This window comes from Melanotaenia boesemani, chromosome 21 (genome assembly GCF_017639745.1).
Source record: "Melanotaenia boesemani isolate fMelBoe1 chromosome 21, fMelBoe1.pri, whole genome shotgun sequence".
Lineage (NCBI taxonomy): Eukaryota > Metazoa > Chordata > Actinopteri > Atheriniformes > Melanotaeniidae > Melanotaenia > Melanotaenia boesemani.
The window spans coordinates 12,581,196-12,608,578 of NC_055702.1; the positions used below are offsets into that span (position 1 = coordinate 12,581,196).

The 27,383-nt window shown below is 38.5% G+C and overlaps 2 protein-coding genes across 3 annotated transcripts; both read right to left on the reverse strand.

Moving 5' to 3' along the window:
• Positions 1-305: 305 nt before the first annotated feature.
• Positions 306-26,118, reverse strand: LOC121632487 (CD151 antigen-like). The gene is made up of 7 exons (XM_041974047.1): positions 25,989-26,118; positions 25,296-25,484; positions 25,126-25,200; positions 24,851-24,964; positions 1,258-1,395; positions 1,086-1,169; positions 306-675 (listed from the first exon to the last, which is right to left on the reverse strand). Exons 1-7 carry the CDS (start codon positions 26,043-26,045, stop codon positions 604-606), a joined length of 729 nt encoding a protein of 242 aa, XP_041829981.1. The 5' UTR covers positions 26,046-26,118; the 3' UTR covers positions 306-603.
• Positions 1,430-16,288, reverse strand: LOC121632485. Of its 2 annotated transcripts, XM_041974043.1 has the most exons (7): positions 15,943-16,282; positions 12,984-13,201; positions 11,838-12,853; positions 11,278-11,347; positions 7,629-7,806; positions 5,251-5,416; positions 1,430-2,917 (listed from the first exon to the last, which is right to left on the reverse strand). In XM_041974043.1, exons 2-6 carry the CDS (start codon positions 13,177-13,179, stop codon positions 5,257-5,259), a joined length of 1,620 nt encoding a protein of 539 aa, XP_041829977.1. In that variant the 5' UTR covers positions 13,180-13,201; positions 15,943-16,282; the 3' UTR covers positions 1,430-2,917; positions 5,251-5,256. The 2 variants fall into 2 exon arrangements, 1 of the variants encoding a protein (XP_041829977.1); XR_006008913.1 differs by lacking the exons at positions 1,430-2,917; positions 5,251-5,416 and adding an exon at positions 7,840-7,979 and having other exon boundaries at positions 7,657-7,725; positions 15,943-16,288.
• Positions 26,119-27,383: the final 1,265 nt, after the last annotated feature.

Here is a 27,383-nt window from a genome sequence, read left to right on the forward strand (position 1 = left end):
GGACTTATGGGAAATGTAGTTTAGCACTCCAAACGACCTTGTATACAGGATAATGGCCCGTGTGTGTTGTGCCCTTTTGCACTGTTTTATGAAAGGTAAAGAATACTCTAGAATATGAAGAATATAATAAGATAATATATCTGATCTCGTATTTGTGTGTAAAGTATGAAATTATTCCTCATCATGATGGCTGGAAAAGTAAAAGCAGACAAATGTCAACTTTTCTGGTGGAACAGAAATGTTTTTAAAATATTTTTGCAAAATTAGTTATTAGATATGAATAAAATTGACTACTCCGCATCATCCAAGATAAATCACATATTTATTGCTTATATAAGGAGGATATCAATATCTCAAGACTGATATTACAGATGTTTTCAATGTCATAAATCACAAAGAATCAAAGATCTTGTTAAACACGATACTGTAATGGACACATCTAATAAAAATAGAAGTAGCAATAAGGCTTTTAAGCATATCAATTATTATATAATTATGTGTAGAAGCAGTTTGGGAATAATAAGACATAGTGTAGCGAAACAAATGGATCAAAATAGTTTTAAAACTCAAATGTGTTAATTATGTGTGGGGATGGCTAACAGATTAGCTGATATTTGCATAGTTCTTTCGTTTTATGTCCAGGCACAAGAACAAACCAACTACCACTCCGAAGACCTGTAACAGAGAAAAGATTAAGTTAGCAGCAGCTAATGAACTAAAAAATATCCCTAATGATATTTTCACTCATTAAAATCTTATCAAATCTGAATTATAGCAACTAAGGTAGATGAACACATACACAAATATTCACATGAATATCAGCATAAAAAATTTCTTATAACTTCTCAAAGATATTTAAAAATATGGGACATTCTCGTTCTTTCATTGTTCAGAGGTTACATTTTCACTTGTTGCTGACTACAAGAAAGGAACATTTGCCACCTGGGTTAACACTGGCTACAGTGCAAAAGTTGTCATGGAATGACACTTTTAGCTTTTACAAATCATTAATCTTTGCACGTACTTCTTAATAGGAAAAGTATTAAACATTATATTTAAAAAAGAAAAATCTACAAGTGTTTTACCTCTGTAACTCCAAGACTAATGCAGACAGCACCAACCCAAACAAAATTCTTCAACAGAAAGAGCTTGATGGCTAATAAACATCCCTGAGGAAGAGGGCACAGTCCTGAAATATTCTATTTATTTATTACGGAAATTAGATGAAACTGTAATTTAATAGTTTTCCCAGCAGACCTTTTTGTATATTTTGGTCTTGTCCTGTCCACAGCCTTCACTTCTTACTTTACAGCAGGAATCTGGTACGGCGTTGTAGTTTTGCCAGCCCATACTATGGGACCAGTCATCGGCGCCGTCTGCACCACAGCATTTCAACTGCGACAAAAGATTAAGATACAGTATTAATGTACAGAAGCTGTACACTGTAACGAACCAACTGTGAAATTCACAGTAATTAACTGGCAGCAATTGACAAGTAAGTTACTGTAAAAATATTTACAGTAAATAACTGGCAGCAATTGACAAGTAAGTTACTGTAAAAAGATTTTACAGTAAATAACTGGCAGCAATTGACAAGTAAGTTACTGTAAATTCTTTTTACAGTAATTAACTGGCAGCAATTGACAAGTAAGTTACTGTAAAAAAATTTACAGTAATTAACTGGCAGTAATTGATAAGTAAGTTACTGTGAAATTTTTTACAGTAATCAACTGGTAAGATACTGTGAATTTTTTACAGTAATTAACTTGCAGCAATTGACAAGTAAGATACTGTAAAAAATTTTTTTACAGTAATTAACTGGCAGCAATTCAGAAGTTAGTTACTGTAAAATAGGTTTTGTAGCTGTAAAATCAAACCGTAATTAAAATGTACTGTATTTTATTATTGTATTTAAAATAGTAGTACTGTAAAATATAACAGTAAATTTTAGGTACTGGATTTTCTATTACAGTAATATTGCCTTAACTGCTAAACTAAATACAGTAACTATGCACAGTACCTTATATGTACCAATACTGTTATTGTAACTGTAAATCAAAACAATATAGTCTTTTTTACAGTAGGAATGTTGTGAATCAAAAGTACTGAATATTTTCTGCACTTTTATATATCAGTTGTTATTGGCTTTAAACAAAAAATGATACAAAATGTATTTCGCATTACTGTACAATTTCACTTTTAAATAAAATGATTTTTCAATTGCTGCATACGTAAATACATCAGCTGTTTTAAGTGTAAATAACCATAACTTAAAAATGCAGTTCAGGCAACAGAAATAGTATTTTAACTAAACATATACTAAAATTTGCAAACTTGCAAACTTGGGAAGTTACAATGTTAAATATCTTAACTCTTCCATGAATCTTTCTATGATGTAACTTAATGATTAAATTGGGACAACAAAAAATAAATTTTCCTAGCTGTTTATTTCTTGTGTTTAATCACAAAATAATGGATATTAATATCCATACATAACATTGGCTCAAAATATAATCACCATCAAGCTTTTAGAACATGTAAACCACAGTACATTATTATTAGCCAAAACATCCATAAAAAGAGTGCCAATAACTTGTCAACCAAATTTTGTTTTTGTATAGGACGTGCTGTGAAAATGTGTGTACTCCAAGTATATTAAGAATCAATAAATCAATGGACACATATACACAGATAGCATCAACAGAACATAATCGCATGACGTTTCCAGAAGATATAACAATATTACTAACCATAGTATCCATAAAAAAAGAGTAAAAACAGTAACTTGCCAAAATATTGGCAATAACATTTCCATAAAACACAATTGCATAGAACATGCTTTGTACTACAAGTACAGACTCCTTGCCTCCTTGCCACTCAGTCCAACCGTTCCATAGCGCGGTTCCACAGCAACATCCTGAAAATTAAATAATCTGTGAATAAAAAGTCTTGAAACAACCCTTATTTTTGCAACAATGTAAAAGAAAAAAAGCAGTACTGTAGCTTTACAGCAGTATTTTCTTTGAAAAAATCTTGAATCATAGCGCTGTGAACTTAACACCAGGATTCACACTGGATGCTAAAGCACAGTGAAGTGGTGTTGCCCTCTCATTCCCACAAGAAAGAAATTCCAGAAAGGCAGTTCAACAAACGCTGCATTTCCCCATGAACCTGACTTACTCTAAAGTGAAACTCTGTTTTCAGTTCAAGACTGCTCACTTCAGACAGTTTCAATTCAAGACAACAGCTGATCTGTGCTAGGTAAGTCGACTATATGTTGACTGAGTTGAGCTTGTGCCAACTAGTAGAAAAGTATCACAAATGGGGCTCAAATATTGTGATTCATTAGGGCAACAGGGGAGAAAACATTAAGCAGTCATTTTCCAGAGAGAAAAAATAGAATGGCATAATAAAGATCATTGATAGAGTTTAAGATGTGATCATCTCTTTATTTTGAATTGAAGATCACTTTCTTTTATATTAGCCTTTGAGGAGGTGGTTGGAACTTCAATGCTGACTTCCTGTTTTCCTGCCGTGTGGACGCTTTCTACTTTGATCTCTATTTTGTGATTTTACTTTTCTTTTTAATTATCTTTATTGCTTTCTGCACTTTTTTTTCTAATGTTTTTATGTAAAGCACCTTGAATTGTCATGTACATGAAATTTGCTACACAAATAAACTTGCCTTGCCTTTAATATACATCAGCTATGTTTTTGGCTCATGGAGCCAGCGTCAACATTATTGGGGACTGAAAACGGAAGCTCTTAGTTTCCTAGTGAGCTGGTAAGAGAGAACATGTGTTTACCGCTTTATGAGAAAATGACATGAGATCAGTGAGGAGTTTGACAGACTAAACGTGCAGCAGCGTCAGCTGCAATGAGCAGCTGCTGCGTAGCTAAATGTTTACAGACGGCCCACTGTTAGTTTCTTACGTTGCTGCTCCACATGCTGCTGGCTTTCATAAAACATGTGCAGGGGTCTGCAGTAAACTATCACGTAGTAACCAGCGTCCCAGCATCACCAGTGCAGTGATGGGAATAAGGACAGTCTGGGAAGTGTTTGTGCACAGGTTTTGCTGCAACACAAGCTTGGCTGATGGCTGCAGATAACCAAACCGCCGCTGGTGTCACTCACGAGTCTCATTCATTCATTCTGCCCCTAGTCCCTTAATTTTTTTTTTTTGAGGGGGGGGTTATAATAGAATAATGAAAAGTAATCTGGTTATCTATAGATTGAATTTTGAAATAAATATTACAGAACAAATGATACATGGACCTAGACATACACTGGTTCAAACACTGGTTAATCTAAATGATTTTTCTTTTTTTATAATTGAAAATGTGTAGGTCATGATCAGAACTACAGTGGTGAAAAAAAAATTCATGAAACGTTTAAGGGAACATATCATGCAAAATCCACTTTTTTAAGCCCTTAAATACCTGTTTTTGTCTTTTCCGAGCGTTCCGGAGTGCAGAAAAATGTAATTTATTCACTTCCGGTGCAGCATATAAATCTTATTATTCTTTTTGGGTCATATTTTTCAGTCTGTTTAGTTTTCTTCGCTATTTATTACGTTTTCCTATCTATTACGTCGCTGTATTTGCTGTGGTTCCACTAAATATGGCCATGTTATTTTTGAAAAACATTCTCTGCCGATCGTTAGCGGCTAAGAGGCTAAGGGGGCGGAGTCGAACCGAGAAAAAACCACGCTGTAACCAGGAAGGGTGAAATGTCTGCTAAAATTTAAAGAGACAGTGTCTATATGAGTTGCTCTCACTGACTGTAAAGAAACACCTCAGAACAGGGGTTAAGAAGGGGTGTGTGGAGCTATACTAACAACGATTTAAGTAAAAAGTATTGCAGTTTTACTTTATATAAACCATAAATTAATGATTTACATGTGAAAAGGAAGGATTTAAAAGCATGACACGTTTCCTTTAAGGCTTTTTTTTTAGAAGGGAATAAAAATAACCCTTTTCAGAAATTAAGGGGTGTATTAGCTACAGAATGATAAGTTGCATAGTATGATTTGTGTTTGAAATTTGAGAAATAGTAAAAAAACAAAAAAGATTTGACTAAATGTTACAAAGATCACTATTTCCAGTTTGAAATTATTAGAGAAAATGAAAAAGTGTAATGACTCTCTCTTCAGTGGAAAGTAGTTAAATATCTTAGACTGCTTTGACAAATATAATACCAAACCCATCATCATATATATATATATATAATTGCTAGGATCATAACCTCACCTTAATCTAGCCAGTTTGCCAATCAAATGCACAGAAGGCATTCATAAAGGAGACAACGCGTGGATTTATATCCGATGTCTTTCGCTTCACGGTTTTGCCAGATTTCTTGCTGGTCTGGACCTTGGCTGTACACTTTGTCGAATCTGGGTTGATCCTGGCAAGGAACCTAACAGAAATAAAAATGGAACATTTTGAAATGGAACATAAACAGAAGTCTAACAGAACAAATCAAGACGTTTATACAAAATGAACCTCATGGGATATGAACTTTAAGAGTCAAATACCTTTGTCAAGGTGCCCCCTAACAGTTAAAACAAACAAATTTCTTTGATGCTAATTTGAGTATTGAGAACTAGGGATGGGACTAGGGATGTCCCGATCCGATCAGGTGATCGGAAATCGGTGCAGATCACGTGGTTTTCAAAGGATCGGTATCGGGTGGAAGTGATCGGATTAATATCACATAATACCAAGGCTATGAACATGAATCACACTTTAAATTCATCCCTGAGTACAAAGTGATAGTAAAATTCTATTATGGTTTATTTTTAAGTTTAATACACTCCACTACATCAGTATTAATGTTGAGCAGATGGAAACAACACTTTCACGTCACAATTTACAGCAGGCGGGGGACTCAGCTGGTAGTTAGCATGTTAATGCTAACACGGGGCACGCAGCCAGCCATCCTCACCGCGCTGAAGGGAAAGGTAACAAACTGGGTAAAGCGGGACAAAACGAAGATAAACATTGGTCTTGCATTTTCAAGATGGAGAGCACTGAGAACGAGAGAAGTTATGATTCGACTCTGAGCTCGCTTTCCTTCCTTCTCCTGGGCAGGTAGGAACCGTCATTATTTAGATCTAGTCTTACTGCAATGAAAGCTGCTTTCAGACTTGCTTTGGAAAATGATAAAGTTGTTGCTCTTTGCCTTTATACTGCTTGCATTCAGATATAGTTCTGCTTTTTACTTCGGAGCTGTAGGTGAGGATAGGTAGAAGAAACTGTTAATCATGGCGCATGTTTGTTTTGGTCTCAATCGCCGTCAAAATCGCCTTTTCCCCCTCTAAACTGGATAGCGAGGGCAGTGCATTAGCCATCTGTAATGTGTGTATATTGGGCATTTCACGTGGTGGAAAGAGCAAAGCTGCGTTCAAAACCACAAATATACGCCATTTGAAAAACAAACACCTTGCCCAATACTCAGATCAGCGGGCTGTGTAGCACACACACTTCAACTAGTCGTGCACGAGGGTCTCCCTTCTCAGTGTAGCGTCACTGACGCACTCCAGGAGGATAATAAGTAATTTCAAACATTCTCCATATAAAAATGTATCTTATTCGATACAGTTATAACAATAATTAAAACAGATTGGATACGTCCCATTTTTCTATTTTTTTTTCCTCATAATTGATGGACCACTGAAGTGGTCAAAATCTAGACTCAAAATCAAATGACTCGGACTCGACTCGGGGGAAAAAAACCTTATCGGGACATCTCTAGATGGGACTTTATGTCGACAAAACGACCGACATTCGACACATGCTCCACTCGAGAAAAAAATATGTGTTGACATGTCGAGGAAACAAAATATTCTATTTTTAAAATATTTTAATTAAAACAAAAGCACATTTCCTATCCGTATCCACCTGACCCTCATTCAACTTCACTCGCGATGGTGGGTCATATCTCACCGCTGAATGGAACATGAACATAAAGGCACCGCGCATAGGGTAGCCTTTGTCACATCCTTTTTGGATCCATGCCACAAACACCTTAAGTTAACGACAAAGTTATGGAAGCTGTGCACGAAAAGGTTAGAGATCTGCTGTCAGGACTCCATGCAGTCTCAGGTGATGGTGCACGCGTTTATGACAAGTCCAGGCCCGGAAAAAGGGCGAAACAGGTGGATGCAATGGTTTCAGTTTTCAGAGAGGACTATTTCACAGAGTACTGAAGTCGCAAGAAGCCCATGCTATTTTTTTACAAGGATGTTGAATAAACATTTGAAAGTGCTCTCTCTCTCGTTTTATTAAGCATGGTTTTAATGGTCAATATCTGACATTACAACCATGTTTTGAGACCAAAATGAACTAGTAGGTTACAACAGTATAGAATATTTTCCACCCGCGGCATTGGTGCTGTCCTTAAAAAAAAAAAAAAAAAAAAAAAGCCGACAATTCGACAAAAAGTCGACACGTGAACCTTGATGTGTTGCCCTGAATGAACAGAATTGTACATACAAATCCTTTTAGATTTGATCTGATTCTTTGTTTTAATCTCGGAATACAAATTAATATTCATAACCAGTATGAAATGTTGTGGTTCGAAATATTTATAGTTCAAATTTAGAAAGTTAGAATGTTATTGCTAATACCTCTGGACAAATTCCAGCGTTGTGACTGCTTCCACCTGATATTCAATGTTGAATACATAGAAACTGGCAAAGTAGACAGCCAAGGCAGTTGTGAAATCTGGCATAGGAGGAGAATGTGGGATTACAACATGGCCCTCTATGGACAGCATCCACTTGTTGGCAGACCAGACAGTGTCTCCTGCAATAATCAGACAAACAACAATTGAATTACAAGTAAGTTATGTACGACTATGCAGATCCTCTTCCCTGGCTCAGTGCTGCAGTGCTTGAGTGGGCAGGAGTTCGTCTGGTGATCAGAGAGTCATTGGCTCATCCCTGGCCCACCAAGTCAATGTTGTTGGAATGTTCTCCCTGGGGACGGCAGTAATGACACCTTCTGACTAGTCTTAGCATAGTTAATACAGAAGACAAATGTCAAATACAACATGTACACTATGGGCACAATGTACAATGACAAACAGGGCTTGACATTAACACCCGCCAACCCACCAAATGCGGGTGAATTTAGGACGTGGCGGGTAACACAGCCACTCCAACTAGCCACTTTGGCGGGTTATACATTTTAATTGTAGTTTTATCAAATGGCATGAGCGCTGCTGTTTGCTTATCGGTCCATTTGTGAGCCGCGTCGCTCCGTTTCTTTCTCTGTGTCTGCAGCTGCTCCTCTCAGTAATCTTATTAGAAAACACAGTTTTTGGTAATTTGCCTTTTTGGTTGACAATAAAATTAGATGACTTTATTAGTAATAATAATTTTTCATTGTTTTTTTTTTCATATTTATGTAATTTTTCATCTTGTTGAATACAATTTATTTGTGTATAATTATCAGTCCAGAGAGGGAGAGAGGGAAAAATGAGGAGAGGAGAGAGAGGGAGGTCAGGAAGAACCAGGTAAGAATATAATTTAGGGGAGCCCAAGTCTAGTCCTGCAGAGCTTCTATCCTGCAGCTTCTGATGATCCCTTCCCCATCACACCTGGATCTAATGGCTAAATGTGCTCATGCACATTTGTAAAGATCTTAGTAAAAAGCATACATACTCTTAAAATGCAGCTCTGCAGAGGCCTGCTAACCAGTTATGCCTCTGATTCAGTTCCTGATTTAAATAATCAGGATATGATGGTTTAGTCACAGATTTTCCCAAAAAGTTTGTGCATTTTTTCCACAAATGTGGGAATGAAACTTAAATGTACAAAACAGTGAGATTGACTTTGACTGAGTACTGACACTTATTTTTTTTTTCCGTTTGAAGCACTGATTCAAAAAGGTTGTAAATCTAGTTCTAGTAAACTAAAGCACACCATAGTTAGCTAAATATTTATTGAACCTAATTTTCCAACACCGAAGTTGTGGCTAGTGAAAATGCTGAGTGGCTAGTAAGTTTTGAAAACCACTAGCCACAGTGGCTGGTGAGCAAAAAAGTTAATGTCAAGCCCTGATGACAAACACTTACCAAACTAAAGGGGCATAAAGCTAAGCAATATATCAAGATTTTCAGATATATCAAGACTTTTTCACACAAGATACAGCATAACAGAATATTGTTTATATCAGGTTTGCTTGTTTTGAGCTAAAAACATATATCTTTGCATTTTAAACAATTGAATATTTTGTTCTGATTATTGAAAAGTATTTTTTTTATTTCAATACACATCTACTTTAATTTCAGTCAATTATTTTAATGCACATGTGCTTATAATCCTTAATAAAAGTACAGTTAGCACTGTAAACCATAAATTTAAAACATCTCTTGTTTACTTGACCCAAAAAATTGATATTGAGATATATACTGGGACTAGGGGCAGGATTTAGAAAAGAAAAAACATGCACATACAGCTTTTTAATGCTAATGGGTGATAAAGCGTTACAGTAAAAAAAAAAAAAAAAAAAACAAGCCCCCCCCACCAAGAACCTCTCCATTGCCTCTAACAGCCTGTGTGCTGCATAATGCACTGCAGTCCTACGGATCGGATATCAATCGATGCTGCATTCGCATCCTCAAAAGCTCTGAAGACACTTGCGGTTAAAAAAACAAACAAAAAACTCATTCAACTACTATTTACTGGATACTTCTGCAGCTAGCAAACAACCTAGCACCACAGAAAGCTAATAAAAAGCGACACTAAGGGGAAAAATAAATTAACCAGCTGAATGTTTATAGATGGACCATTGTTAGTTCGCTCCACATGCAGCTTGCTTTCTCAAAATATGCACAGTGATCTTGCAGTAAACCGTCAAGTAGTAACAGCGTTACAGGATTAACAGTCCAGAGCTTGGAAAAATGGACCGCCTGGGAAGCATTTGTGTGTGCTGCCGTTCTGATGGGTCACTGTTTTTGCTATAACACCGGCGTGGCTGGTGGCTGCTGTTACCCACACAGTTCATGGCGTCACTAATGAGTAGGGTTGTCACGGTACTCGGTACTTCGGTACCAAGTCGGTACCAGTGCTACTGTCGGTACCTGTATTTTCATGATACTGGTAGTACCGATGGTACCGAAGAAACCAGACGCGAGATGTGTACATCCGCCACCTGCTAGCAAAACATTTCGGTGAAGATGCTCCATCGAGTGAAGCGGGAGCAGCGCCTCAGCTCGTGTAAGGCCCATAAAAGTCAGAAAAAACGTAATATTCATCCATACTGCTCGTCCAATGTAATCCAAATGTGCTGCATCTATAATCTACTATAAACCACGTCATTTAGTACATTGTTTATAGCCTAAACAATAGCACATGGCATTTCCCTGATGCGCGTCAACGACGTTAAGGAAGCCGCGGCAGACAAACCAGTAGCCAGACAAACCAGTGCGCAGATAAACCAGTAGCCAGACAAAACAGTGGACAGACAAACCAGTAAACGGACAAACCAGTAGGCAGAATATGCGGGGAACGCGTTCCCCCCGCTCTGTCGCGGCTTCTGTAGTCTCTCCGCGGCACCGTCAGTATCAACATATCTGAGTTCTCAAAGCATAACGTGACTTAAAAGTAATAATATTCTTGGAGGCTGATCCAATATGTCCGTGAATCAATAACATATAGTCTAAAACCATTACAGACTTATTTTATTATTATATTTATACGTTAATTTGTTCATGTTTACATCTCTGGCTGCTGGGATTTATAATGCTGATGGAATGGAAGAATTAAGGACAATATTGTTAATTTCTGTAGAATACTTAGGGACATGACATTACAGAACTATTCCTATTATTTTATTTATGCTTATTTATGATTTATGATTATAGTAAATGTTAATCACAGTAAAAAAGCACAATGTTTGTTTAAATACTTGAAGGCAAAGTGCCAGTGCATACATTTTATTCATTTATCTGTTTAAGTTTTTACATTGTAAAGGGTTCAATATTTTAATGAAGGTGGGGATATCTGGAAGAAATAAGGACCTTTTTGCCGTGGTATCGATTTAGGTGTCGAGTATCGTGTAAATTCACTGGTATTGGTACAGACTACTGAATTTCTGGTATCGTGACAACCCTACTAATGAGTCTCCTTTCTTCATCCTGCCCCTAGTTCTTTCAACTTGTGCCATCTGAAATAGCAACTGTTAAGTTGACTGCCACAAGAGTTGACAAGAGTGTATTTCCACTTAGTTGTACTCTTCTCCAATTCTGCTTTTAATGAATAACAGTTTTACCTAGTGCAATGAGCCTTGGGGTGCTGGGAAGGACCAAGTGTTCCTCTGCGTCGGCAGGAGTTGTTGTCACCTATGAGTATTAAAATTTAGATAAACAAAACCACTTTATACAATTATTACAGTACACAGTAAACAGGGTGCTTTTCACTGTCTAGTATCAGCTCAAACCATCTTGCCTTTTTAGTTGTATAATGGACAAAAGCAGTAGCTAGTACCTAGTATCTTTCTGGTATAACCTGTTTTTGAGGTTCAGCGACAACGGAAGTGATACCAAAAGATGATGTGGGAACTCTGCAGACTAAACTACTTTAACTGCCTCATATTGCAGAAAAGATCCAAAATGTACTTAAAGTTGCAATAGAGCAAATAAATCATTAAAACATTAATTAGCATTCCAATGTACATTCATCTGATGTCTCCAACAAGGCACCAACATGGTAAAGAAAAACGAGATTAAATGTAGATCAAATGTGAGTTGAAATACTGCAAGAGCAAAGTGTTCACAATAAAAAAAAAACTATTTACAATAAGAGTTATTGAAGGCCAATATGATAACTTACATCAGCAAGGATGAGAAGGGCATCCTCTGCTTCTTTGAAATGTGTCATCATCACCAGGAGTGCTGCAAGACCATCTGTGCCCTCACGGTCTTCCTTCAAAGCATCTTTCAGAAGAACTTTAACTTCCTTGGTCCAACTCATCATCTGAGATCTGAAATATTCCAGGAGCCTCTTCCCTTTTTTATCCATGTCATCTTTCAGTCTGGTGTGCAGGTCAACACCAGTGAGGGTGGTGAAGTGGGAAAGTAAGAACTTCCAAGACAGGAGAAACGGCCACTGTTGACTTATGTCAAGAATGCTGGGGGATGGGTCTGCATTGATGTCCTCTCGTTGTTTTAGATATGTGACTGTCATAAGGTCCTTTACCCTTCCTCTCTCAGCTGCCCTTAGCCCCTCTTGAGTAAATATATCTACCATTTCTTTCCTCTTTTCTTCAAGTGAATTAGGGGTTTCCCCGTCTGGGTACTCCTGTGGCTGCCAATTAATACAACCATAACTGTCGATTCTAGCACATTTGGCAGGTGGTGGTGGCTGGTCATCATCACTGGTCTGTGACCTTCTTGGTCTCCTCAGGCGGGATAGAGTGTTGTCTCTATTGACATATTCAACTCTGGTCTTCAGCTGCTGCAGTAAAGTGAAGTATCCACATCCAATTGTTTCCCCCTCCTCAGTGTTATCTAAAAAGCTGCCAGGATACATCTGAGTTATAGCTTTTGCTACTGTTGTGCAGTCTTTGCGTGTCGGGTTTAAGCAGTGTTCTCTCATGGAATCGACAATGACTTTCACCATGTGTCGGCGATCCCCTGGCTCTGGACGATTACCAGCATCAATAGCTCTTTTCAGAGAGGGCCTCATTTTGTCCCACTGCACCTGAAATCTGTCCACCCAATTGCTCTGTCCACGTGTAGTGGCTAATTGACTGGTGGAAGGCTCATCTGAGAGTGACCTAGAGGAAGTAGACATGGTACTTGGGGAAGAAAGAAGTGAAGAAGTGGCCGACTGGGGACTTCTTGGCTCTGCATAACAAATTGACATAAGCACAAAAAAAACAATAGTTAATGTCTCATTTATACATTACTCATCTTAATAGAGCTATTATCAGGATACAACTGCAATTAATATAAACAGGTAAATGAGACAGCTTACCACTTCTGAACGAATTAATCAATCTTCTGCACTGAACGGGCGACAGCAGATGGCTGATGTCTGCCTCTTTAACAAACTGAAGGTCATCTGGCCCTTCCACACCCAAGGTGGTTTCCAACTCGTGAACCACTGCTTCCACCTTCTCCCTCTGTAGCTGTGGTAGCACACTCTGTATAGCATTCTCAATGATGGCCATTAAGTCCTTTACCTGTAACACACTGAATGGTGCAAGGCAATCAAGCTGAGGCCAAACTGATTATATATGGCCAATGGATAGTAGTCTGCTACACTGTCCACAGACACACACTCATAATGAGCATTATGACTGTTTTGTAGACAGTGTACACCAAGGTCCAAAACTTGTACTGACTGATACATCTCAACAACAAAATGCACACATGCTTGATTAATCAGTATAAGCACAATTTTCCCAAATTGGTAGCCCATGTCATTTTTGTTAACAACAATAGCCATGCCTCTTTGGTACAGTGTCCCTTTAAATGTAACAGAGGGTGTTTCAAAAGTGTCCTCTGGACGAAGGCCCTTGAGACTAGCAGCTCTCTGTATGGCTATCTGGTAAAGTTGGTCATGGAACTTTGTGGATTCCCCTACTTGAAGCAATGGAGGAAATAAGCTGCCTGCATGCAAGTAAGCTTGCAGCAACTGGTGTCTTTCAGCTAAAGTGCTGCAAAGATTTTTAAAATTATGAAGTTTCCTTGCACATTGTTTGAAATAACTGTGTTTGCTTTCAAACCGCAATGTCCATAATCGGATAAGAGGACCAAAATGAAGGATGAGCTCAGGGTAATGAACAAGGTAATGGTGTTTGGGTTGCAGTGAATTTCCAGGGAATTCTTTTCTTCTCATCTCAAGGTACTCCTCAATAAGCATCTGAAGATATGCAACTTGGTTTTTGTGGATCTTTGGTGCACATACTAACTCAACAACTTCCCTCAACTTGAGACACAACTGCCAAACATCATTTTCAAGGGGATTTTTTATTCTGTCCCCAATCATTAGTGGAAGTAGACGTAAGAGGCACCAGTTCTGAGCAGCATGGCCACCAAGTTTTTCCCCATCAGCTTTTACCTCGCAAGGTTTGTTATTAGTGTCACTGCCTTTGTATGGAAAGTGTGATATTATCCTGTTTAGGTGATTATAAGTGAACTGTTTCTGAGTCTTCACCAAGTGCTTTATATACAAAGCGAGATCAACAGAAACAATCCCTTCGAACAGGTCATGACCCAGACATGGAGGGAGGCCTGGCTGACAAACATGAAAATACCTCAGCTGATTGAACACAGAGTCAAACTTTACCCCGTATGTCATTTCCTCATTTGCTACACAATTGTTGTAGGTCTCTACTGATCTAGCAGGACCTGGTTTTGTGGGAGTTTGCTCCCAGGTTTCCCTGTCTATGAGGCAATACCTGCAGATGTATCTGCTTTTACTGAAGTTTTCAGTAAAACCTCCAATGCCATGAGACCCTAGATTATCTCCAGTTATGGCCAAAACAGTACCTCTCACAATATTCCCTCCAGGACCATGAATTCCATGCTCTTCGATTTCTTTCAGGTCATTAACTGCAGCAGAAAATACCTTTTCTTGGCCAAAGAATTTGAAATCCTCTTCCCTGCACAACAGAACTAGCTGCATTTGGTCAATGGAAGACCTGTTGTGTGCAGTGATCTCTGCTAGTGTCATATAAACAGCTAAGATCTTATGCTTCTTTCTGCCAGAGCCAAGGGGGTTAGCAACCTCAAATGAATCTTGATATAAGATAATGCCAACTGATGATGGTGATTCATTTAACAATGTATTGTTTTTAATGACTTTACCATCTCTCAGATCTTCAAGGACATCAGGACATGTTGATGTGTAAGATTTTGCTTGGAGGTATTGCTCTTGAACTGATACCTGGCTAAGTAATGCCTTCACTGTTTCTTTAACGGACACATACTGGCAAAATCTCTCTTTTCCATTTCTATCAATCCCCAGGTAAATATCTGTTGGCTCAACATAGTTGAATTCACTCTTGAAAAGTGTTCTCCGTGTCTGATCACTTCTAAATATTCCTTCATTGTACCTTTTCATCAGGTCATTTTTTGACAGATTATCAATAAGATCCCTGATTTCATTTTCAGGCACATTTAACTGTGTTAAATCTTGATTCAATTTAGACAAAAGATGGGCTATGCTCGAATTGTGCACCTGCTGGAACTCTTCAATTATTTTTTGAATTACAGTGGCAGGTAGCAGCATTTTAGCCTGCATCTGGAGGTAAAACAAGGCCAGACTGTTCATGAACTCTTTCTCGTCTACTTCATTTCCAGCATCCAATACTTCTGCTGCAAGATTTTCACCTAAATCTGTCAGAGCTGTATTGGGAATTTCAGTGTCCAATGAGCAAGTTGTGCAGGCAGCAACTTCAGCACTAGAGATGCAAGTTCTGTTTTTATGTTGCCGACTGATGTGTGACGTGAAAGAGGAGCGTACAGAGAAACTTTTTGAACAGTTTTCAAAAGGGCAAGGTACTTTCGTCCCACTTGTAAAATGCAGCTGGAGATGCTCCCATAGAGCTGCTACACGTTCGGACACAAAGCTACATCCCTCAAATTTGCATGCTAAAGTCTGTCCTTGGGTTTGCGCTCCTGGTTTAGCTGTGGACGTGTGGACTCTATACATATGCTTTTGAAGTGCAATTACAGTTACAAAGGCTGTGGGACACTCTGCATATCCACACTGAAATCTAATGTTAGCAAGGTTTCTGTGAATTCTAACATGCCTAATGAAAGCGGGAATTGACACGGCTTTGAAATTACAAACAGAACAAGTGTAAGACATTTTGAACGAGAACTGCCGTTAAATCAAACTGAACGTTCAACTGTCTTTTTCAAAAATGTCTTGAATAAATGACCAAACGAAGTTTGACTAAAGAGTCAAGAGAAAAGACACTTACGTGGAATATATGGAATATGATGCACCGTGTGCTGCTCCGGGCGTTTCCCTTAACCGTCGCGTTTTTTCCACCAAGTTGTGAAAACAGTTCACCTCCTCCTGAAGCAAACTGGAGAAGGTTGCAAAGTCCTTGTGTAGTCCGATGGAGTTTGGCACAGAAGAAAAGCCACAATCAAAGCATCTTTTCTTATTTTTTCTTCTTTAAAAAAAAAACGCTTGAAAATCAGTTTTGTGCCAGTCGTCTCTCTCTGGTTTTCGTGCCGCGCACCTGTGAGCTACAGCGGCTTCTGAATCGCGAATGGATAGTGATCACGTGATCCGTTCATGAGCAGCTGCACCAGCAGTTGTCTGCATCCGCGCTCTGATCACGTAGTTCCTCTAATAATATGACTACAATTTAAACAGCAAGCTTTCTTTTGCCTGTACGCAAGTTTGATAATGGAACCTAAGCCTTTTTTTTTACCCCACATAAACACTAACCATAGAATAAATTAAAATTAGCTAAAAAAAAAATAAAATAAATAAAAATAAATAATACTGTGTACACCCATAATTTCCACCTTCCACACCTTAACCGTAATGAATATAGAATAATACAGGATAGATTTGGTAAACTTAAAACCAGTTCTTGCTGAATCTCAACTAAAGGTTCAGAAAGTAAAGTGTGACAGAAAAGCGAGTGTGTGTAGGCTAGTATGACACTTACTTGCCCGTTCAGTTTATTGGGAAAAATGTAAGTAGGTTTGATTAGGTTTTCAGAAGTGTACTTTGTACTTTTACTGAAGTATTTTTTTTTAAACCAGTACTTTTACTTGTAATTGAGAACAATTTAAGCAATGTAACAGTACCTGTACTTGAGTACAAATTTTCAGTACTCTTTCCACCTCTGAGTAGCTGTAAAGCAGCCAAAAGCTGTTTTAATTGTAGTTTTAATTGTAGTATAGTTATACTGTTCTTTCTTTTTCTTCTTCTTTTTATTGTGTGAATGCCCTACAAGGCTCTTTCTCTTTATTATCTCTTCACTGTTACTTCTTCTGTACGTTTTCCTTTTATCATGAATGCAAGAGTGTGTCCCTGTCCTCTGGGCCTGTCTCAAAGCTATGTCCCTGTCTCCCTTTGCTGTCTCCTGTCTCCAGGTCTCGTCCTCCTAATGAATCAAGGCCACATATCCTGTGTCTGTCTGTTCCTCTGCTGTTTCTCAGCACATTTCCATATGAAATACTCGGTTTTCAGACAGTCACTGTGACACAAAACAACTTCATTACACACACACACACACCTTTTAGTTTTCAGATAAAAATTATACACCAAAGTGTAGCTGTGTGCCTCAACTTTCCAGCAGCGCCGAGATCTATTTGTGGTTGTGACTGCAGCCATTCTTTGAAAGTGGTCGCGTCCACTCTCGAAAGTGGTCGCAACCAGTCCTGGAGTGCTCGCGTCTTTGCTACCACGTCTGCAGAGGCTTCAACCACCTTCAGACCATTTAATAAATACTTTCACTGCTTTGCTAATGATGAACACACATCGCTGAATGCTTTATAAAATAAACTACTTTGGGACTGCAGGTCACGTCCACTCTGGCAATGGTCGCGTCCAGTCCAGGTCAGGTCGCGTCCACTCAGAGTGGTCACGTCCACCTTCGGAGTTTTCGCGTCCACTCTCGAAAGTGGTCGCAACCAGTCCTGGAGTGATCGCGCCTTATACCACGTCTGCAGAGGCTTCAACCACCTTCAGACCGTTTAATATATGCTTCCACTGCTTTGCTGCTTTGCCAAATGCATTATAAAATAAACAACTGGTTTATTTTTTACTTAAAAAATCGATGAAAGAATGAAAGAAAATGACAATACGTCAGCCTTTGGCATCTTCTTACTGGTGAATCATTATAGCACAGCCGCAGTTTGACACATCAACAGCTCGTACAAGTCAATTCTGTTCAGTAGTAACTGTTGTCAATGTGGAGCATATGCTTTGACAGGAACGTAAAATTGTGATAGCAAATTTTTCCAAATTGGAAGGGAGAACAACCACTATGCAGTGGTACTTGCGCAATACTTTTATTCTGAAATGCATTGCCAGAAGAACAGGAAGTGTTGGTAGTATGTCACTAGCTACGTTCCGATCCACAGTGTACTTCAACCTCCCTACTCCCTGTTCCCTACTCCCTACACAGGGAATACCCTACGACGCTTAAGTTCCTCCGTTCGGAACACCCTGCCACGTCATCTGCGCATTCCTTACTTCCTGGTCTTCACCAAAAGAAGATATTAATAGCATCACAAAATAACGTAACACAGACTTCACTTGTGCAGCTAACATTAGTCTTCAGTTTAGCAAAGTCACACAACAGGCTACTAGCAAAACATCACGAGTTTAGCTTGCTGGTGTACCACCTTTGTTTTTTTAAATATAGTTTATAACTTATTGTGGCATTGTTGTGCAGGTTATGTAACTTAGAAACATATATGAACTCGGACTTCATCATCTTCCTCTGCTTGCCGAATCTGTAAAGTCCACTAGTGAGGGAGCGCAATGCATCATGGGTAACATTGCTTGTCAACTTCCGGCAAAGTGTACATCAGTTGTTCAGTTGTTCCCTACACCCTACTAAGTTCCCTTCGAACTGAACATCCGTTCTCCCTACGGTTTGGAACCTCAGTTAAGATGGCTGTGCACCCTTTGCAGTCCACTTAGAAGGGAACTGCAGTGCGATCGGAACGCACCCACTGTCTTTATGCAGACGTGGAAGCCCTGTATAGATCCTGCTGCTCAAGTACTATAGCGTACTCTGTTGTTTGGAAACATTTATTAAATGTTCCGAAGGTGGTTGAAGCCTCTCGGAAGTCCTGTTCACAAAGGCGAGACCAGTCCGAGATTGTTCGCGACCACTCCGAGAGTGGCCAAGACCAGTCCTGTAGTGGACGCGACCACTGCCAGAGTGAAGAAGACCTGCAGTCCCAGAGTAGTTTATTTTATAAAGCATTCAACGATGTGTGTTCATCATTAGCAAAGCAGTGGAAGTATTTATTAAATGGTCTGAAGGTGGTTGAAGCCTCTCCAGATGTGGTAGCAAAGGCTCAAGCACTCCGGGACTGGTTGCGACCACTTTCAAGAGTGGACGCGACCAGACCTGGAGTGGACGCGACCAGTCCCGGAGTGGACGCGACCACTTTCAAAGAATGGCTGCAGCCACAACCACAAAAGGATCTCAGCATCACTCCAGCTTTCACCAATTTTTGTCATCAAGAAGCGGAGACTTGTAGATTTTGAGCGACACGTCTCCAAGTCAGGGCCTCATTCTCAGCCTTCTGGCTGTATTATTGGTATTGGTACACACCCCAGTGCAGTGTGTTTAAATGGCTCCCGTTTAAATTTCTGTAACACTACAGCAATAAAAGACACATCTATGCATCCTTCAGACCCTTCTGACGAGGAATCTGAACATATAATTTGTATATCTGTCATGGATACTCTCAGGGGAGGCGAGTTTGAGGACGTCCACACAGTGATTGGAGCAGAGACATGGAGGGTGCAGCCTGTTAATATGTATTCCGTACAAGAGGAAACAAGCGTAAAGGTATACAGAAATGAAAAATTTATTTTAGCCCACTATGGGTCATCAGATTAGTGTAATAACAGCCACAGCGACCAGTCCCGGAGTGGACGTGACCACTTTCAAAGAATGGCTGCAGCCACAACCACAAAAGGATCTCGGCATCACTCCAGCTTTCACCAATGGTTGTCATCAAGAAGCTGAGACTTGTAGATTTTGAGCTACACGTCTCTTAGGCCTTGTCCACACGTAGCCGGGTATCTGTAAAAACGAAGATATTTTCCTACGGTTTGGCCTCATCCACACGTAAACGCAGATTTGCGATTCAAAAACGATGATTTGAAAAAACTCCGGCCAAAGTGAAGATTTGCGAATTCTCCGTTTTAAGCGTTTGCGTGTGGACATTAATAACCGGAGTTTTATGTTCCGAAACGTCACTGTCCACGACAAAATGCCCTGACGTCACATGTGCGACCTGTGTTTACATTTTGAAACAGTATGGATCCTCTAAAAACTCTCCTAGCGTTGTCCATTGTCCAGGCACTTTTTGCTTCAACATCATCTTGAGTCTTGTTTGCTTTGTATTCTAAAACCACACTCAAGAGGAGTTCCGTCTCCTTCTCGGTCCATACGAACGGGCCTGGCGCCATGTTTCATGTGTTGTGGAAGTGACGCAGAGAGACGGAACCTTTCTGATTGGATAGGATTTGGTGAATTACTGCCACCTACAGGTTTGGCATGCTAATGTACGTGCTTCACAACGCATTTATGCGGTTACGTGTGGATGGAGTTTTTTCCAAAAACGAGGCTGTGTGGACGCAGTTTTTTTCTGCAGGGAGGGGGGGAGAATATTCGGCTTTAAAAAAACCCGCCTACGTGTGGACAAGGCCTAAGTCAGAGCCTCATTCTCATCCTTCTGGCTGTATTATTGGTATTGGTACACACCCCAGTGCAGTGTGTTTACTGTCCTACAGTACGGAGTGAATTTGCCCATTTGCCATGGCGCATGGTAGTGACGTCATCGCCATGGTAGGTACACCACATGGAATCATAACCCAAATTCCAGTAATTGGCCATTTGAAATCCAAAAACCTAAAGCTGTCAGACTTATGGCCCTTCAGATCCCTACAGTCGGAGAACCTGTATGAACAAAAGTCGCACATTCTGATGTTGTTCAGGGGTCGGGGATGAGTATTTTGACATGTGTTTGACTCTGATTGGACCCCTACTTTTTGAGAGGCAGGGCTTCAAACGGCTGCATTCCTCAGACTCTGGGTGGCAGCTGTTTCCATGGAACCAGACCAAATCATTCAAAACTGTGCCCATGAACTTGTGAGGAGGCCCCTGTCGATCACCCAAGACCCAACTTTGAAGGATCTTTGAGAGGCGATGTAGCCCCGCGGGGGGTCCTAGCACAACAGGATCAAAATATTCAGGTAGAGGACTCTCTGATAAGCAACATACTGGAGATTTCATGTTTATAGCTCAAAGAGTGTGTGAGCTGTTTGATAAAAGCAGGTCAAAAGTCCAAAATTCACTCTGATCGTTAACCCTGACACTTCTCAAGTTGCTGTGGCTCTGAAATTTTGCACAGTGCATAGCTGATCCCCACGATGAAGACATTAACATTTCAGCCTTCTAAGTCAAAGTGTTTGGGAGTTATTAATTTTCCCTCCATTTTGTAATTTGAAATTATAAAAATACCCTTTTCAGCTGCCACGCTGCAACCGCCCCACTGACCCCAAAAAACAGCACAGGGGATGGCCCTGTCCCACCATAACCATACTCAAAATTTAACCCAATAGCTCAAAGCCTTTAAGCAGTATAAAAAAAAACTGTTTATCCATGTCTCCTTGATGTTTGGCTGACACAGAGGAAGCCATTTCTGACCATTGCTGTAATTTCCTAAAGTATGTCACTGTAAATTTCTATTGTATTATTTTGAATTTCTACAGTACAGGAAAGGCTACTGCAATTCCTTGCTCTGTGGGCTACACAATAGGTTACTGTGAATTTTTACTGTACAATCCTGGTTACTGTAATTTCTTAAAAGTACATGTCATTGTAAATTATGATATATCACTGTTAATTTCTACAATACCATGCTGGTTACTATGATTTTACAAAGTGCACAATATTACACTAACATTTTTTTTGGTTGCTGTAAATTTACACAGTAAGTTTCTGTGAAATTTATGTAAATGTTAAATATATAATTGTGAATTTCTACAGTACTATAACTGTTACTGTGAAAATTTACAGTACTATACAGGCTACTGCCATTTCTGATGGTAAAAAATATGTTACTGCAACTTGGAACATATTGTGATTTTCTACAGTACTGTTGGGGTTGCTGTGATTTCCTACAGTGCTCATGATGTTACTGTGAAATTGCACACTACTGTAATGTTTGTTTATTTTTTAACAGTAGTGATGATATTACTGTGACTTACCACAGTTGAATTTTGTCTACTGTGAATGGATACAGTATTGTGTTTAGTACTGTGATTTATACAGTAGTTCACAAATTACTGCCTTTTATACAGCATTTTACTTTTTAAACAATCACAGTAACTAATTGCATATAAACACAGTAAATCACTGTGTACTTCACAGTTACATGTCACTGTAAATGCTTTTTACAGTAATGATGACATTACTGTGACTTACCACAGTAGAACTTGGTCTACTGTGGATTTTTACAGTATTGTTTTTAGTACCATAATTCATACAACATTTTGCCAATTACTGCTTTTTATACAGTATTTTACTTTGAAATCATTCACAGTATCTAACATTATAAAAACACAATAAATAACTGTATATTTCACAGTTATATATTACTGTAGATACTTTTTACAGTAGTGACAATTTTACTGTGACTTATCACAATAGAACTTGATTTACTGTGATTTTCACAATATCGTTTTAATTGCTGTGATTTTTAAAGTAATTAGAGAGTTGCTGCTTTTTGTAAAGTATTTTACCTTAAAAACATTCACAGTAACTTACCTTGCAAGAACACAGTAGATTACTGTGTATTTCACAGCGATACATAAACCGTGAATTGTTAAAGAAAAAAAAAGATACTTGTTGCTTGCTAAAAAGAATCATCCATCCGTCTATTAGTTTTCCATACCTGCCTAATCCAGTTCAAGCTTGAGAGGAAGTTTGAATTCAGTGATTAAAAAAAAAAAACAAACAACTTATTAATAATCTCTTGACAGGTTTTAAAATACAAAATTGGTACACCCAAAAATAAAATACAATTCACACAATAAATACGTTAAAAAATCTCTACAAGAATACAGATAATCTCACACTACAGATGGCATTTTTTAGTCCAGTTGTCATCATGAAACTCTTGACTGGAGCTGGCAGCTGGTGCTGAACCTTTGACCTTAAAGCATGAGAATGTACTGTATGTTCAAATCCAGTCCTGCACACAATTTTCTCACAGCCCTTTTACTTTTCTACTTCCACAATTACTTAATTTTCTACTTTGCTCCCAGTTGCTAATGGTTACAGTTAGGGGTTAAAATGACATGGTTATGGATTGGAGTTCATGTATGTGGTTAGGGTTGGCTGATCAAAACCACTTGGCTAGGGTTGGAAAACAATACATTGAATGAGTGGACAAATTATCTAATTTTAGAATTCCTGGTGAGACAGGGCTGCTTATTAAATGGCAATTAACCCTCACTTGGAGGTTGGAGAGCTGATGGTGGATTAAATAATCAAACGTCTCCTCGGAGAGACCTGAGGTAATCTGTGATCTCTAATTGTGCTGGTTGTTTTCTTTGCTTTCTTTCTTTGATTCTTCTTTTGTTTTTGTTTTTATAACTTTAACATTAGATTAGGTTTATTTTACACAACAAAAACTTTAAATTTTTTTATTATGTGGACTTTTTAAACCCCTGCACATTGTCCAAAAGTATCATAAGAAGAGCTGGAAGAGTTATTAGTCTTTTTGTGTGTAAAACATTCAGATTTGACACAGTTTTACACAAAAAAGTCAACATGTTATTCTGGCATTTGAACTGATAAGAGTTACATCCATTAACTTATGTTTTTATTTGCTGGCTAATACACAGTCCAAACACAGACTGGTCAAAAACAGTAGACATAGAAGGGTCTGCTCCTTTTGTTGACATCAGCGGACAGAATTAAATGATGTATGATCGACCAAAATGGACACATGCCACTCCGTGACTCACTGAACTCCACTGGCCATGGCTGCCTGAATAAAATTTAAGTCACTAATGTTTTATCACAGAGTGACTGCTGGCTCTGCACCCAGCTATCTAAACTCAGCCAAACATGCTTAGGCTCTGACTCGACCTCTAAAATCTTCTGATGAGTGTTTTCCCTTCAACAATCCCTAGTATACTCATCTCTTCCTCGCTCTTACATCTAAAGCTACAATTACTTTGCAGTCCATGTTGATCTATATGGATTCTGTTATTTATAGATTTAAATAGATTTTGGCCTTTGCACATAGACCAGATTTTCTTATTAGGGTTGTTTTTCCAATGTATTGTATGCTGCTTTGGATAAAAGCGTCTGCTGAATAAACATAAAGCATAATTGTAAATCATGCAAACCCATGTGGAACCTTATATATCATAGCTGCAGATTGCATGGCTGGGTCATTACAGTTTTTAAACGTTTCTGCCGCCACTTGCTGTTGTATTTCATCTGTAGGGTGTCTTTTGACTTTAGTGCTTTTACAAAACTCAATAAAATGTTTCTCATCCATCCATTTAAATGTTGATGCTAGTGGAGATACCGTGGAAGATTTTCCCCAACATCTAAAGCAAATTTGGGTTTTTTTGTCTTGCTCAAGCACACTTTGACACATGAAAAGGCCAAGAATTAAACAAGCAACACCCCAGTTCACTTTTGGCAACACATGTATCATCACATAATCTTGGGGTTTGTTTAAAGAAAGTTTGTTTACTAATTAAAAAACAAATAAACAAACAAACAAACAGATTAAGAGAGTCTTTTTTCCCCCTTTAATACCAAATGTGCATCAAACCACTTGTTTTTTTTCTTGTTTCTTTTTATCCAATGAATTAATTTAATTTATTTTTATTTGTTCACTATTCTTTTTTATTTATTTATTGCTATTAATTTAGTTAATATCAAATTATATTTTCATTTGATTCTGGCCTTTTTATTTCTGTTATTTCCTTATTTTTTTACTGTATTTTTTGTTTTCACATAATTGTAAATAAATGTAGGCGTTAATGGTTAATGGGATAAATTGTTCAGCTAATGTTGTTGTCATCTGCACACATTCTCTCCAGTCTCTCTCTTCCAACTATGAAACATCAAGCTCTGTTTTTGTCACCTTTTCCTGAATCCTGTTGACGGCGTGTCTCTTCTCCGGGCTGTATTCGCTGATCGTCTGTCGTGCTTTGTTGGTCATAGCACTGTTCATCTGATTCATCTGCAGAAGGGCAGTCTTCAGAGAAAATGGGATTAAAATATTGTGTTGATGGCACTAGAGCTTTGTTTTATTTAAAGTAACGTCACCTCGATTATTCCTTCAGAGACACTGTTATATATATAATTTATTTTGCCTTGATCTTAAATAATCCCCTTTGAGAAGGATTAGTATCTTACCCTGCTGCGAAATATATAAAAGGCAGTTCCTGTGAGTAACTCCAAAAGGATGATCACTATCAGGATACAGATGAACTAGTTCAATCAGAAATACAGAGAATGGAATCAGTTGCATATCTGTTATATGGAGGACAAGATCTTAGATTTAGTCAGGAGAATATGGTACTTACACAAGCCACCATGGAGGAATTATTAATGAATGCCCCAAAATGGCCCAAGAGGGAAATGATGGTGATGGTGACACCTACTGCAATGAGGACTAAAGCAATATGAGACAAGCTGTTGCCTGCAAAGACGGCCATCTGTGAATAAGTTGAGTATTGCAGTGCTCCGATAATGATAAGAGCAATTCCAGATGCCTGAAAAACAAGTTTAACAGCTCACCATTATTGCTCTGCATTGTGTAGCAACATTAAACAAACTCTGCTTTCTATAACCTTATTTACTGTATCTCTATTTATGTTTGCACATATTTTGATAGATCACTACACTTTTTTCTAATTTTCCAGGCAGTATATAAAGAAATTAGGGTTAATATTGTAAATGCTAGCTTCACTTTATTAAATTGACCAATATCGCTCAGAAATTAAATGTAAAAGGAAGGTTTTATGATTGGAAGAACACACTAATTCTCATTTTACCAAAAGCCTCAACTGTTCTAACAATTTCCTGTTTACAACAGCTAAAAATTTAGCAATAGCTGTGTTAATGTGCACGTCACTCATCACAAATAAAAAAGTACAGATGTTCTTTAATTCCATTTCTAATACTACTTCTACTGCAAATATAAGCTATCAACACCACAGTCTAATCATCTGCTTCTCTCAACACTTTTTTATTCAACAATTACAGACTTTACTTACCAGAAAGAGTGTATTGAAGAAAATGAAACAACATTTGATGCTGCAGAAGCCGCACATTATGAGGCAAGGAGACGTTTCTGTTGTGTTAAAGTTAATAACGAAAGAGGAAAAAGTTGCCGACTTTCCTCGATCAAAGTGTGAAAAAAGATTAAGCTCTAAGTGTTATTCAGTAGTAAGTCCCACAGACATATGAAAATTTGCAGGTTGCCTGATAACATTGAAATTGGTGGATCAGACAAAAACAAACGGTTCATGTTAGAATATTTGCATTATAGGATCACGCTGATTGCACTTTCATACAAAGTGTGAATCTAAATGGACAGATAATGGTTGCTTAGGAACTACAGCGACACACAGTCCTACTCTTCTTCTGTATTGTTGAGCAACCACAAAAAACTCAGCTGCTTTGTGCCTCCAACTATGTTTCTTGCAGATGTTTTGCATCATCTAAGATCTCTTTGTAATTATTTTAAAGCGTCTTTGTAGAAAACAATAGCAGTGGTTGCCAAATTGCATTTCCCTTTCATAATGTCTGTTTATTTTGGTCTCTTTTGGATTCGTCTTCTCTCCTGTTTTCCACTTTAAGTATAGTTTTTGTCCATCTTACCATTGACAGTATCTATATTGTAGAAGTACAGTGGGATGTTGATACTTGCCCCAGTAAAGCTGTGAATTCATGTGAATGTAACAGAGGAATGCGTAAGTCTGAGCAGTGGGATGAGGAAGAGCAACATCAAACTTGAATCAACTCCATATACTGGAAAAGGACCGAGGCCTCCGGCTCCAGCATGGACTGAGCTGCAGGGATGCCAAAACCTCCTCTGTTCCTCAAATCGTCTTCGGCTTCCATCTTCTCAGTCCCCACTGTGTTTGCTCCTTTCCCCGCTCCTGCTTTTCTTAGTGCTAAAGCCAAAGTGCATCAGGCTGTGAGGAGCCCTGCTGCCTTCTAATTTCAGACATAGCATCAGATTTTTCTGTTTTTCCTTCTGTCCTCATTAACTACTGAATCACAGCACACTGTTTGAATGTATTTAAAGAAAGCATCATGACAAAAAAGGCTTGACTGATTCAAGAGTTTTTACCCAAGAAGCTGCCTGTCTGTCGAGAGTCTAATTTGTCAGAAGTGGATCCAGTCATTTGTGTGTACTTATGCAGTTTTATCTTTGCTCTTCCCAACACTGACTCTCTGTACATGCAGCTTAATCTGTATCTTTGTGTTTGCATGCAAAGAAACAAATATTTTAGATTACTACTGCAGTTAAGCCTGCATCCATCATCATATTGCAGTCTGTTGCAGTGTCAGTGAACTTTGGTGTTGTTGGCTATTATCAAACATACAGTTAAACACATGAGGGTCCATCTTAGTCCTTATCAACTTAAAACCACTAACTATCA